The sequence below is a fragment of the Oxyura jamaicensis genome, chromosome 1 (genome assembly GCF_011077185.1).
Source record: "Oxyura jamaicensis isolate SHBP4307 breed ruddy duck chromosome 1, BPBGC_Ojam_1.0, whole genome shotgun sequence".
NCBI lineage: Eukaryota > Metazoa > Chordata > Aves > Anseriformes > Anatidae > Oxyura > Oxyura jamaicensis.
In genome coordinates, this window is record NC_048893.1 from 196,188,395 (window position 1) to 196,203,484 (window position 15,090).

General features: G+C 37.0%; 1 protein-coding gene across 4 annotated transcripts in view; it reads left to right on the forward strand.

The window, feature by feature from the left end:
• GRM5 (glutamate metabotropic receptor 5) overlaps positions 1-15,090 on the forward strand; it is a 282,787-nt gene that overhangs the window by 238,285 nt on the left and 29,412 nt on the right. For all 4 annotated transcript variants that reach the window (XM_035329190.1, XM_035329208.1, XM_035329196.1 and 1 more), the window contains 2 exons: positions 1,792-1,960; positions 5,806-5,932. In XM_035329190.1, coding sequence (XP_035185081.1) covers positions 1,792-1,960; positions 5,806-5,932 — 296 coding nt within the window. The remainder of the gene's footprint in view (positions 1-1,791; positions 1,961-5,805; positions 5,933-15,090) is intronic.

Below are 15,090 nucleotides of genomic sequence, written 5' to 3' on the forward strand. Positions count from 1 at the left end.
GGAAAGATTTGGAGTTTTGGAAAGATTTAAGACTCTCATGATAAGGATAACAACATATCACCCATTCAGTCAGGCTCCACTTCCGTTTTCTTTCACAGGTTGCTTGCAGTCCTGATCCTGACCTGTGTGTGACTTTGGCATTGACTCCCTCACACAGTTTCTCCACTGAGACAGTTAGACTTTATCTCTTTGTTTAAAGCATTCTAAGATCCATGGATGGAGAAAAGCATAACAGAAGAGTTTTGCTATATATATGCACTATGTCAGCTTGGGAAAAATATTGATGTTATAGCATGATTACTGCTTGCTAGTCTCAAAACCATTACCTCAAAATTTATAAGAGATCCTTTAGTATCTTATTTAAGAGACTGAATGATTTAATGAGTTGGTTCTTTTCATTATCTCTAGATTGGGCTTCATAATGTGTACTCTGACAATATAACTCTTAATCCAACTCAGTCAATATGCTTTCTCCTGGGGACTAATTTTTTGCCTGCTGCCAAGAAAACGTAGGCTCCTCACTTATGATCCAGCCAGGTTTTATAGGCCTATGATGGCATTCATATTCATTCTCTGTTTATATCATTTATTTTTCATCAGTGAATATCATGTTGTTTAGTGTGATTACTGCAAAATTCACTGAAAAGGAAGTAAAGAACACATAACGTCATTACTTCAGGAACTGCCCAACTGTCTAAGCATGAATTACAAATGCCAAAAGAACTGACTTGTACGGCAGGACCTGGTCTTCAGCATGATAGTAGGAGGCTGATGAATCCTAGGCTGCTCCACAGACTTTCTTTAGGACTCTGTGGGAGCTAATAAGAAAGTAAGAGGAAGAGGGAGAGGGAGAAATGTGAGCCTGAACATTGGGATCAGCTCTGGCTGTACTGTTAACACTTCTGTTAATAAAGGTCAAAAAGGTCTTACCCAGAAGCAGCCTAGATCTGACGTATGAATACTCTTTCCCTTCCGTATATTCTATGAGGAATTAGACATGTTCTGATCACTGAGGTATTATTTAAACGTGAAGTGGGTTGTGTGGATGGGTGATAATAGCATTTGATGCTACAATTCTGTGAAAGAAAAAGAAATAAAGAAGCAGTGTCTCTTGATCAGGTCTCCCTGAAGACTCCAGCAAGTCCCGGAGTCCTGGAGTCTATGCCTGATCGATGATGCCTGATACCTCTCCAGGTGTCACACCAAATTTTGTTATGCAGTCAAAGTCTTTTCATTCTACAGGTCTAGATTGCTTCTACCTCACTTACCTGGATTACTCTCAACAGATAAATGGGCACTTGCAGACAGCGAGGAGCATTTGGTATTGGGAATCACCATCACGTGTTTAGGTTTCTCTGCATCTGCTATAAAAGGGAACTAGAATGGCTGAGGTTCCCTACTTAGTACATTTCAATGCCTGAAGGTAGAGAGTGTGAATCTTGTTTCATTGTCTTGTTTCATTGTTTTCCTTAAAAAAATAAAGTCTAAAGAGCTCAGTAATTTAGCTTCTGAGGGTTCAGTGAATTTTCAGGATCTCACAAGAGGGAGAACCTCAAGGACAAACATAATGCTGGAAATTTTTCATTTAGTTTTAATAAGATTTATGTTGACTGTATGGTGTTACTTTAACGTGAAACATTTTGTAATCATAAAATCAGAGAATGGTTAGGGTTAGAATGCACCTTTAAAAGAACATCTAATCCAATACCCCTGCCATGGGCAGAGACATCTCTCACTAGATCAGATGATGCTTTCCTAAACTCACCTTATTTTCCCTTTGTGTTTCCAAAGATACGAAATCATGAATTTTAAGAAAATGGGGAAAGACTACTTTGATTATATCAATGTTGGCAGCTGGGACAATGGTGAGCTGAAAATGGATGATGATGAAATATGGTCAGAGAAAAATAATATCATCAGATCTGTGTGCAGTGAACCCTGTGAAAAAGGCCAGATAAAGGTAAATATTTTTTCCATTTATTTCAGTCATATGCATAGCCATGAAATTTGAAAACAAGATTTTCCTGACTCTTGCATGGAGACAGTATCCTACATCTTAATTAAAGTGTACAAACTTATGTATATAGTTCTTACTAGGATAATAGTCATCCCACTGTTTTCATGAATTGCTATTTTCTTGTACTCCTACATCTATGAACTGTTACCTTTTTTAACACTTTATTCTAAATGCTTTAGAGCAGGTTTTTCTTTTTTGTTTGTTTTATTTTATTTTGTTTCATATTTTATTAATATCTGATTCAGCAGAATGCAAATCCGTGACTGAGATTTGTCAGTGCAATTGCAGGTAATTCATAAATAATAATTGCTACTAATTCAGTGCTAGACATAGGCACCTAAACTGGGACATTATTACTCAGACCTTGCATCTGTGGTATCTTCAGAGTAACTACTGCTACTTAGAACTACAGGAAAAGTAAGTAAATTTTAGTAAGTAACTTTTTTTTTTTTTTTTTTTTTTTTTTTTTTTAATCATACCTGTTTTATCATTTCCTTTCTTCCTTAGGTTTTAGATTTTTTCTTCCTTCCTTTCTTTGTTGGTGTAAAGAGTGGGGGTGCACAAATCTGTCATATATTTATGGTACTCTGTTATTCTTGAGCATTCCATGACACTAATGACCCAAAAATGCTGCAAGTCTTTGGCTTACCTTGCAAACATTTACATGAAAATTCAGGGACTGAAGGGATGAGTAGGGACAACAGAGTGGCTAAGATTGGAAAAAAAAAAAAAAAAAAAAAAAAAAAGGCATTTTTAATTTCAGACCTTTCACTGGAAGATGAGCAGGGGCTGATGGGAGGCTGACCATGCTCTGCAACACAGAGGGTGAAACTCTTCTCAGTCTTGTACAGTTCTAGGACAGTTACCATGATTTATTCAATAGGTGGTCGTTGGCATTCAGTAAACAAGTTTCATCAGATTAAATATATGTGTCTCCAGTGCATGCATATAAAGTTATACGAGAGTTTCAAACTTTATTTATAGTCAGTGGAAATATGTAGATTTTTCAAGATCAGGAGTCCTCTCATTCTTAGTTAGGATTTAAAAATAGATAAGATGAATCTTGATATAGAAGCACTTATTTCTTTTCACTGTCCAGCTGGGGCAATTGGTTCAGATAAGAACACACTTTCAGCAGACACATAAAGGAAAGTGGGATGAATTACACCCACAGTAATTAATCATAGTTTTACAGCATGCTAGCCTGCTCCAGCTACAAAAACGTATATTTGAGAGGATAGATATGGACAAACAGATATTATTTCAGAACAGGGTGACTCTGAGATCCTTTACAATGTTTCCACAGCTCAGCTGATGGGAAGTGTCTTCATTAACCGTCATTAAGGTTCCTTCCACATTCTGCTTATGCTTTCAAGGAAACTCCCAGGAGGATTCTTCTCTGTCAAGGCAGTTCATCACACACTTATATGTGTACTTGAAGTCCAGTATCTGAAGTTTTCTTTATGCTCTTCTTTAGGCCGTTGACTATAAATCTCAAAGTTTATGTTACAGTCCTTTATCTTTATGGCTTTCACAGATGGTGCGGAAAGCTTTACCCTGAGTAGCCCCATGGTGGCTTTATTAAAGAATCTTGTGGGACCAAGCTATTATGGAGGAATTTGAAACTTTTGTGTAATAATATGCTATTACTCAGCAGTATTTGGTATATCCATCTGCAAGACAGGATAAAATCCAAACACAACTGTATACATTTGAAATAACGCAAAGACATACAAATATTCAAATAAGTACAGGTTCAACGAATTAGACAATGACAAGAGGAGGGTGAAATATTTTTTATTATTATTATTTTTTATTATTTTTTTTAAGAGACAGAAAAGATTCCTTTATTATTGAAAGTGTTCACACAAAAATGTCCAAGAAATGACAAATAAAAGGATGAAGTAGTTGGCTAAATTATTATATACAAAATATCTGACGTGATTCTGAGTGATTGAGAATATTATTTTTGATTCCTAGAGAAAGATACATAATCACAGTTAGTGCTGGGAATAAATACTCAGAGTACAAGTTTTCTGTCAGATTTGTCAAATTCTAAGTCTTTTAGAAGAAATTTAAGAAGAAGTTGGTTTGTTGAAAAGTTTAATAGAAAACTGTAAATGAATTGTTTTGATAAAATTGTTTTAATAATCCCATATGGTTTTTATTTTGACATTTCACTTTCTTGAGTGTTTTAGACAGTGTAAAATGATGATTTTTACAATGCATCATTTACAAAAATATGTCTAAAAATTAGTACAAGGTTTCTGAAAAAATATTTTCCCAAACACAATATATTTTTAAAAATCATGTGTTTAGCTTTTTGTTTCATCTTGAACTAGAACAAATCAAAAGATTTGATTTTTTTTCTGGAGGACAGATATGCTGCTTTGCAAGTGGCTGTAGTCTAAACCCTTATAGAACAAATCATTTATGCTCTTACTGCTTTTCTCCAAGTTTAACTATTCAGGTGATCTTTACCTCTTTTCATGCTCTACAATTTTAAAAACAAAACCCCAAATTGTAGTTTTCAAGTCCTCATGTTGCTGATGAAAAGATGCAAATTAAACATTTTTTCACTTCTGCATTGTAAAAAGCAATATGAGCAATACAGTCCTTTTTGGTTACATTCCTTTGCACTTCATTTATTGAAATTGTTATAAAAAGACATTTGGTTTTGAAGTCCCCTTCTAAATTCACCATTAAAAAAAACAGCCACCCAAAACGTAAGTCAACCTACTTCTTATGCTATCATTGGAACTATTTGTTTATAAATTGTTTGGAAAGAACAGAGAGACTGGGAATGCTTTTCTTACAAAAGAAAGACATATTGACAAGAAGCACAGATGTTTTCAAAGCCCAGAAATGATAAATAAGGATCTTGAAAAATCTACATCTCAGTCATGAGTATGCAATATCATTTGGTAGCAAATTATAAAATGAGAAATCAGGTCAGATGTTAAAATGGATGAAGATAACATTCTCACTCCTAAGTGTTAATTAGACATGCAATAATCTAAATGATTCTGGAAGAGGATGCTCAGTTTAATGTTTGGAAAAACTCTGTTTTAACAAATTACTCACAACCGGATGAAAACTAACAACCCAAAAATCTTTGGGTAATGAACACTCAAGCCCTTCCCAGTGCTGCCCAGTGACAGGACAAGAGGCAATGGGTGCAGACAAGAACACAAGACATAAGGAAGCATTTCTGTTCTGTGGGGGTGACAGAGCACTGGCATGGGTTGTCCAGAGATGTTGTGGAGTCCTTGGATAACCTCATGGCTTTTGAAGTCCTGGGCCACCTGCTCTGGGTATACCTGCCTGAGCAGGGCAAGTTGGAACAAATAGCCTCCAGAGAACCCTTCCAAACTCAACCATTCTGTGATTCTGTTAAATAATGCTACTGACGTGATTCCCTGTACTGACCACAATGGAGTGAGTTATATGCCTTGAATATCATGCATTGGTTTCTGTTTGCACATTGACATCTGTTAAATTTTGAATTTTACTAATTTTCTTCAAAGAGAGGGAAAAATCACAGGTTGTGGTTCTGTAACCCCATCTATACTTTTTTTTTCAGTTGATTTTTTTTTATTTCTACTGGTATATACATGGTGTGAAAACTGAGAACTTCGGTCATGGTTTTGGATAAGCAAACATCATGAAAAGGAGTTATTTTTAAAATAAAATAAAAATAATCTCTTAAAAAATGAAATCAAATTAGCAACAGGGACAGCAGGATTGTATATTTGTGTTGCTAAACCAAATGTTGATTTTTGTCTCAGGTGATCCGTAAAGGAGAAGTCAGTTGCTGTTGGACCTGCACCCCTTGTAAAGAGAATGAATATGTCTTTGATGAATATACATGCAAGGCCTGCCAGCTCGGCTCCTGGCCCAACGATGAACTTACAGGTAAATAAGTTATGGGTGTGCTTATGTTGTCAATTGAAATGTTCATCTGTTAAGCTGAAGAAACAAAAGCCATATATAAGTGAGTATGAGGACTGTTTCAATCAGATTGAACTGAGGGATAAAACTGAATTTTGAACTAAGACCAGTATTTGGCATCTGGCCTCGAGATCCAGGAGTCTTTCATTTAATTGAGCTGCTCTCTAAAGACATGAATTACTGGATCTAGAAATAAAAAATCTAATCCTGGTTTTGAATTCAAAGTTGTCCTAACACCAAACAGGTGATGTAGATCATGAGCTTCATCAAACAGGTAGAAAAAATGGGTCATCATTGTAAAAGTTATTAAGGGAGATCAGATTTTAGATGGTTTTATTTTCTTCCCAGGCAGGCACAAAAGAGTTGTGTAATATATCCTTCCTACTCTGAACTAGTAGTTGCAATTACTGCTTCTGTCAGCATGAGTGCTCCAAACAGACTTAGGTTTGCAACAGTCCTTTGTTCACCATGGAGTCTGCTAAAATATAAGATTCATGTTCTCCTTGCCATAGTGTAGATCTCTACACTCTTGCAGAATGCCAGTTTGCTTACGTCAGAGGCAAAAATCACTAACACTTGTATCCCACAGCCCTTCTTCTTTATAATTAAAAAACAGAATTTGAGTATGCAGACACTTAGAGCACACAGACGCTTCAAAATGCTGTTCGGGGATCAAGTTTTCATTGTGACAGACTTTGTACAAAGGGAGAAGAGACAGGCTTTTTCCAGAGAAGCTCACAGACTCGGTTTACTTATTTCTATGGAAGAGGGAAGAAATAAATGAGATGAAAGAGAAGGAAGACAAAAGGAAAAACAGTGCTGGATGAATTTATATAAGTAAAAGAAAGACAAGCAAGGTCTGGCCTATAGATAGATTTTTATCAATGAAGTTAATCAAACTCATTCCCAGGTATGGGATACTATATTGTGGTAATACACAAGCTAGGATACCTAATTACTGCAAAAATATAATTTAGTCATGAAACTGATAGGGGATTTATCAGGATATTTCAAATATTAAACTTTCTTTAAGAAAAAAATTTGAAGTAAGAAAACTGAAATATCAATAAAATAGATTTGTAAGCTCTCCTCCAGCCCTGCTCCCAAAGCCCTGCCTTCCTGAGCAATCACACAGAAAATTACACAGAAAATCCCTCTCACATCAAGGAAAGCTTTCTTATGTCATGGAAATTGAGAAAAAAAAAAAAAAAAAAAAAAAAGGAGAAAAAGAGCACTGACCAATGTGACCCTTTCCCCCATTGCAGACTACACAGGACATGGTGTAACTCAGGTTCACATTCTAGCTAGGCCATCCATCAGAATCCAGGACTCAGCATTGCAGGGACCAGGCCTGGTCAAGCCTGGTCAACTTATGAAAGTCAGCCATTGCAGTCAGCTCTTCAAACACCAGGGCTCTTGTCTGACATGTGGCAGATCCCAGATCACATTTTTGTTTCAATGAGCACCTGAATTTTTACCCAAAGTAGATCGACTGGATCAGCAGCTGCTAAACTAGGTTAAGCGGGAAAGCTCTAAGTGCTTAAACTGATTAACATAGAGTCCAGTTCTGAAACATGGGTGATGGGAACTGCCCGTTGACTCAGAGAATTTGGGGTAATTAGCCTGTATGAACTGTACATAAGACAAAGTGAAGAGAACAGCCATCAGGGAAGCCTTGGGGTTCAATCCTTTCTGCTGGTTCCCTAGGGCACTCAGGTCTTGGCCTTAGCCAAAGCATTAGTCTGGGCTTGTGGGAGGATTTATCTTTTGAAGGCATTACTTTGCCCTCAGGACAAAAAAGCAGGAAAGGGTAGCATTTTGAAAGGCCCTGTGGGCTGAATCAACAATTTTCTACATAGCTCTGATTATTTTAAAGGAAAGTAGATATCTTTAGTCAAGCCAACTCTTTCGTATAATACATGTGCTGCTACATTTTGCAAACCATTCATCTGGATCTGGCTTTAGACATGCATTTTATGCCTTTACAGGGACCAAAGCTGATATGCACACATAAAATAACCTCTTGGACACCAGTACCAAGCAGTGCTCCTCAACAGATCTAGCCCTTGCTCTTCAGCCAGGAACAAATTCAGCAAACAGTATTTGAACACTGAACCCTGCTAGGCTTCCATGAGTACTGCTGTATGCATTCCTGGTAACAGGACACCCATCATCATTTCTTCATGGCTCTGTAGTTCCCATCTAAATTACTATACACATGCTGGCTGGATCTGGTCTTATTTAGCCTTGTATCAAAAACAGATTTTAAAAAATCTATTCCCAGTTTATCCATACAATATATTGAGCTGTATATTTTTATGATCATATTTATATCCCCAACTTTTGCAGCTTGTAAAGAAATTGCCTCTCAGTCTAACCTTGTTTACAGTATAAAATGTAGTAATACATATGAATTAAAAGTGAGGAGAGGGAGGTGTATTTTGTATTCTAGTTAGGAAATATCCTATTATTTTTACAAAGCATACACCAGTCTCCTTGAAATATCCCTACATCTAATACTGCAACAGCCTATGCCTCTTTGCTACCAAATAAAGCATATCTTTGGTAAGGTTAGCTCCACAAGGCTATACATAAAAAGCTCATTGGAGTAAGTCTTCCTTGCACTGTCACATTCATATGAGAATCCTGTTTTTGCATCTTCAGTAAATATATCATCCATGCAAATGAGAAGGCTTTCAATATGGCGCAGCACCTCACTGTCTGCCAGAGATCTAAACTTGGATAAAAACATTTTTGGAATCCTTTCTTGGCTCACACAGCAAAACATTACTTCATCTTTCTTGTGCTCAATGACCAGCATCACTTTTGTGCCACAAACATCAATATATAAAACATGTAATGACTAGGATGTTGCACACAGAAAGGAACAGAGTTTAGCATTGTTTTTTTCAGCCACCTGTGGAATATCAGAATTCAGATGCAGAAGGGGACAAGACAGAAGGGATGCAATATGTGTAGGAAAGCAAATTTATTCTCAGGACAGAAAAAGAGCTGTGAGATCTCAAGTATAATAAGGCTTAGCAAGTCCAAAGGGAAAGACAAGTGGGAGGAAGAGTTTCTCTTGATTAAATCAGTTACTGATTTCTCCATCTAGAAGAGAAGCTGAGGCTAGAAAGACAATGTTTAGCTGCCAATATTTTATTTCCTCTTAAATGTTTGTCTCATGCCTTGTGCACAAAACGTTCCCCAGGGAGCAGGCTCTGCCTTGAACACAGACTTAATAATACTCTTTTCCTTTTCTCCCCAGTCTACATATACCATCTCAAAATGAACTCCAAGTCCATTTCTTCCTCCTGCCTTAGTGTCAAGATGAATTTTTCAATCCACTGTAGCTCCCTTTCTTCCTCATGCATTGTGTTAAAAACACCCATACACAGGAGTCAACTGGTGTGGATGAGCCATATTCAATTATATCAGGAGAAACTCATGGTTTGACGTCCAGAATTATATGCTCACTTCTCCACTCTTCCTCATGGTGTTACTTTCACAGCAGAAGGAAAAGAAATGAATGCTAGGTGTATTTCGATGGAAATTAAGTGATTTTCTTAACATCTCTGATCCAAATCTCAATGCAAAGAATTTTTCAGTAGTCTGATGAGGACAGCTTTTTGGTTCTCCAAGAAAAACAGCTTACTTTGAGGACATGACCTTCTGCATTCAGAAGGGATACCTTGGGAAGACCAGACAAGTAGACCAGCAATCCATAGCTTTGCCAGGGGCTGTAGGAACATCTTGCTCCAGTTATCTCTAGTCATTGTTTTAAGGACAGTTTTAAGGGGAGTGGGGAGTGGAGGGAAGAGACAATTATTCCCTCTTTCTGTGATTCAGGGACAACACAGAACAATAACAGAAACAGTTTTGTCTAGTAACCTCAGGGAAAACAAAGAAAGCAGATGATATTAATTAAGTGATATTTGGATTATCTTCAGGCTGTATTGACATTTTCCTCTCTTGTTGTGTACTCCAAATATGCTGGTTATTTGATTTTCTTAATTAGATTCAGATGAACATAGGAGCTGAAGTATTTTACAGTTCTTGAGAAGTTTTCTTTGACATTCATGGATAAGGCTATAGTCACAAAAATTATTGTGTTAAATTATTGTATTAGATGTTAAATTACAGTCACAAATATATATTTTGCTATAGTCACAAAAAAATCTTTCACTTGGTGAAGTGCGATATGCCCAGGACAGCAGCATTATGATCTAGTCTTCCTATTTGAAAGTGCCAGGTGAGAGCTGGAGCATCCAAACAATCCCTGAACAGAAAGGACTGAAAAAATGACACCACCTCTAGGTGACACAGTCATTCCAGTGGGCTCTGAACACACTGGTTCTGTATCCTGTTCAGAACATGCTCTTTCCCAGTCCTAGGCTTTCACTGGTCTGCACTGAGAAGTGCAATGGAATGGCTCCCTCATCCCGCAGGCATTGCTTGTGCTGTCACTGAGATCAGCAGAAAACAGATAGATCTGGGAGCCCCAGGAGTCCTGGTGCACACCATCCATGGGGATGAGGGCAGGGGCAATATTCAGCATTGAAATATGAAGGTGGCTCGTTCTGGTTTTGGCTGGTTCTTCCTGCAACCTGCCCATCTGGGCTGATATAGGGGGGTCTGAAGCCTGGATGTCTCAAAAGTCTGAAACCTGAAAGAAACAACAAAAAAAAATCATATCCATGCCTGAAATATTTTCCCAAAGTAACTGCTTGTTGCTGTGAAACGGCTTTCTTCCATCACAGCTTGTAATAAAGTTATAACCATTGGTAATTCAGCAATTGTCTGACAGTTGTGAGCATAAGGCAGAACACAATTTAGCCTGTGCTGACATTGATTTTTCTGCTGAAACATTATTAAGATCCTGCTTTTGATCATAATTACTAAGGCTATAATACAGACAGAGGGTAGAAAAAGGACACTATGTTTTGTCAGGTTGATTTAAGCATTATAGATACACATCAGCAGAGTTAAAATCTAATTTTCATCCTGATTTTCTATGTCCTGCCTTTCCTTTTCCTTTTTATTCCAAATGAAATGTAGCTATTTCCATAATTCCTTCTCACATCAGCCTGTTGGGAAAAAGCAGATGAGGATGAGTTAAGTGTTCAGGTGGCAATATTATAACCAGGATCTCTGTGTTATTTTCTCACTTCCCTTGTCATTGGATTGGTGGACTTTTCTTCCTTCAGTTTCTTGTTTCACATAAGATGAGGACTTTAGATTTTAGCCTATTTAAATTCCAAGTATCTAGCATGAGCCACACAGCACTTCATGCCAATGTGAGCTGGTTCAAGAACATTGAGCTCAATGAACAGCTCTTCGAGGTTCCTGGGCTGGATGAAGGGGGACTTGTCAAGAAAGCCAGAAGGATCCACTTGTAATTGTTCCTTACATTATGGAAAGTTTGCTGATCATGACATATTCTGAACAAAACATTTTAAACTCATGAAGACAGCATTTTTGGGGGGTGAAATTTAAATCAAAACATTAAAGCTAACATATGGATGTACCAAATTGTTGCAATTCATCAGTTGTTCAAGTCACTCTGCACTTTTGTTATTAAGGAATCATTCCTCATGTGATAGCAGAATAACTTTAACTATTCATGGCCTTGCCTTTTGCTACAATGCAGAGCTAAATCATTGTAGTTTACTTGCTTGAAAATAAACCTCCTGAGATGCAGAGACCCCAGCTGTTGCAGTTTAGGATGTGACAGGTCCCAGCTCCTACTTTGCTGAGGATGCAGAAGAGATGTGCTCCGTTCTCAGCCACTCCCATTGACCATGAAAACCCACCTTCACGGATAGTAGATGTGCCAACCTAGGACCTACAGCAGGTCCTAGCCAATACATGGTTTCCTGTTTCCTGAATGCTTTCCTGTTTTAGTAATTATGAGAGGTTCCACCAGAACAAGACAAATAGCTATTGATTTTAATATTTCAAATTACCAAAGCTAAAGCCACCAAAAGTTAGTAATAGAATGTTAAAAATGTCCCCTCTCAGCATAGCATGGCATCAATACACTTTAAATAATGGGTGCTAAGCCCTGTGTGGAGAATCTCTTTCACAACGAAGAAGTTGCTATGTTGTTTAGGTTTCAGCTTTGGTGTTTGAACTCCTAATATTCATGAAAGAATCTGTGAAAAGCAAAGAAAGAAAAACAGGTATTATGTTAAGGTGTTTAACTCACTGTCCAGGATACCTTAATCCACTGAAAAGTTCACATCTGTGAACTCTTATCCCAGATGAACTAATTTTAAAGGAATATGAAAGATCAGAAGTAAGTGATAAGTTTAGCTCTACAGAGAGAGCAGAGGATACTAACAGACCTATGAAGTGGTCAAACCTTCAAGGGCTCTCATCACATTTGTGGCACAAATTATTATATTATATTTTTTTAATGATCCTTTTAGAAAACCTTTCCCTAGTGTGTCAAATAGGACTCTGACATTTTATATCTTCTCTCTTGCTATTCACATGGATGTCTAGTACCTTGCTCCCACTGGCTATGTCTCTGACTAGAGAAACATAGAGATAGTTTTATGTCAGTTTTACTGGGGCTCTGGTCCCAGAAGTAGAACACTTCTGAGCACAGAGTACGACAGCTCTACACCTGCTTCAAATTGGACTGGCTCCTAACTGCCTTTCCAGAAGTGAAAGATTACCTTACTACACTTTAGACCACAAGACAGGGCTGCTGGCTCTGTTCCACCTGCAGTTTATGAGCCAGCAAGGAGAGAAGACTTTCCAGGTGCTTGGAGATGTTGATGAAGTGTAATAGCTGGGCTGTGGTGCAGAATCTTGTCCAAATGACCATTGAGTATACACTTATTTAGGGGATATCAATGAGCTCTTTTGTTAGTAGTTTACATCATTTACCTTGGTATTATGTTGGTCATCAGCTTAACCTGAACAAGGACAGTGCTTTCTCATATGTCTTTCACTTGATCTAGTCGCCTCTTTCTGCAAAGTGCTGTTGGAAATGATTAGCTTCAAAACTGTTATATGAAAATCACACCAATCACTGTTTTATAAAGAATATCCAGTTCTTAAATCTTAATTGAAGAATAAATCACTGCATAGTTTAACATTCCCCTTTTCCCCTTGCAAAATACACCAAGTGATGGAGAAAAAAAAAAAAAAAAAAAAAAAAAAAAGCACAAATTTTCATCTCTTCATCTCTTTTCTCAGGAATTGTATTAAGAGAATGTAAAAGGGTAATAAAACAAGGAAGGCATGAAATAGTCTGAAAACAGTGAGAAATGCTTGGCTATGTTTCACCTCTGTTGCAATGTTAGAAATTGTGCAAAAGTCAGACTCCATATCATTGTCTGCATCTAAAGGCCAGTTGTCAGGTAAAAATGTTTTCTCTTCTCTCCTGACCAAGAATCTATAGTAGCATTAGAAGCTAGTGACTAATTGTTTCTCCATAACATTTATTAAGTTTTGGTGAATCTGGAAATGGATTTAGAGGGTAACATTCATAAAACTTGTGGAAGAACCCACATGGGTTCTTCACACATTTCTTTCTGGTATTCACCCTTCTCCCACTGGTATAAAATAATGATGTAATTCCTGTGCTACATTAATCTTGATGAGGTCAGAATGAAATACCCTGTTGTCTCCCTCACTCTATATAAGTAAACTCTTTAAAATCAAAAGGAGTCAAATAGGTATTTTCAATGAACGCTCATGGGAGTGTTTCATGAAAATCTAAATATTTTTGTTACATAAAGTAGTAGTAATTTTATTATTGCAACAGAAAGTTTTTCACACCAAAGCAGTTAAAATACAAATGGCAAATTAAAATCTGCTTTCAGTAACTAAAAGCAAATTTTTGTTATCCTGCATTGACTGTAAATGTGTATCCTTTAACTGCAGTAATGTCAAAGCTTTAGTTACCCCAATTATCCTGATGTTTCTGCAGGAATACAGAATTATTTGCCTTGTACTGTTGCCACAAAATCTATTGATTATACCAGTATATTTTGGTTGCTTATATTTTTTATAGCATTAATTGTATAGAAATATAGAATATGGAAATAATGAAATGGCAGAAGATTTAATTGCAATATTAATTAATATCATTTTCATGGAAAGATTTTTACCATTAAGAATATCAATTACAGTCTTGAAAATACTTTAAGCTCCACTGAAAAGAAAAGACAAGGACTAGACTTCTTTCATGTAGAAATCTGCCCCCCCTCACCAAACAAAACAAAACAAAAAAAAAAAAGTCTAAATTTACTCCTGATCATCAAGATGTTGAGGTCCCATATTGAGGTCCCAGACTTCCTAATTAATTTGGACTGGTTGACATCCAGAGTATCCTCACTGCTGAGTGCCCAGCACTGCTTCCCCATGAGGAAAATGTTCCTTACCACCACCCACCCTGAGACCCCTTTCTGTCTAACCCAGCCAACAGCAAGCAATCTGATTGTTTAAGTCCTAAATTGTGAAGTCATTTATAATTTGCAATCAAGGTTAGTCAAACTAAATACAAGTACAGGGGAAAATTAAGGCTTTTATTTGCATTTCCTTCTCCCCAGAATCTTCTTCCATCAGTCCTGCCCTGACTGGTAGTACCCATGTGTCTACTATCATCAGGAAGTTGCATCCCAGAGCAGCAAGGTCCTCTCCTTATTTCTTTTGGCTTCCAGAGCCATAGGGGCTTTACAGTACAAAAGAAAATAAGAGGCGGAGGAGGGTGATCAATAACAATTTTTCTGCGAGTTTTTATTGCTGTCCATTTATATGTGCACTGCAGAATGGAAAACTTCTTGCTTATGATATGTACAAAGAATGACTTATTAAAACCTGTGCGTAAACTAAAAAATAATTGTCCTTAGAAAGCATTGCATGTTTTAGTTCAACTTTGACTCTAAAATCAGTTTAATTTGATAAATTAGATGAGAGAACTAATTCATCAAAAGTCTCAAAAACATGAATGACACGTAAAGAAATGAGCATGGTGGGACATCCCAAATTACATATCATCTGCATTTTTAATCCAATAAAATGTTGGCTGGAGAAAAAGTATCATATCTGAGAAAGAAACACTCTCCTTTTCTTGACAAGTAGAATCTCTACATAATCATTAAACA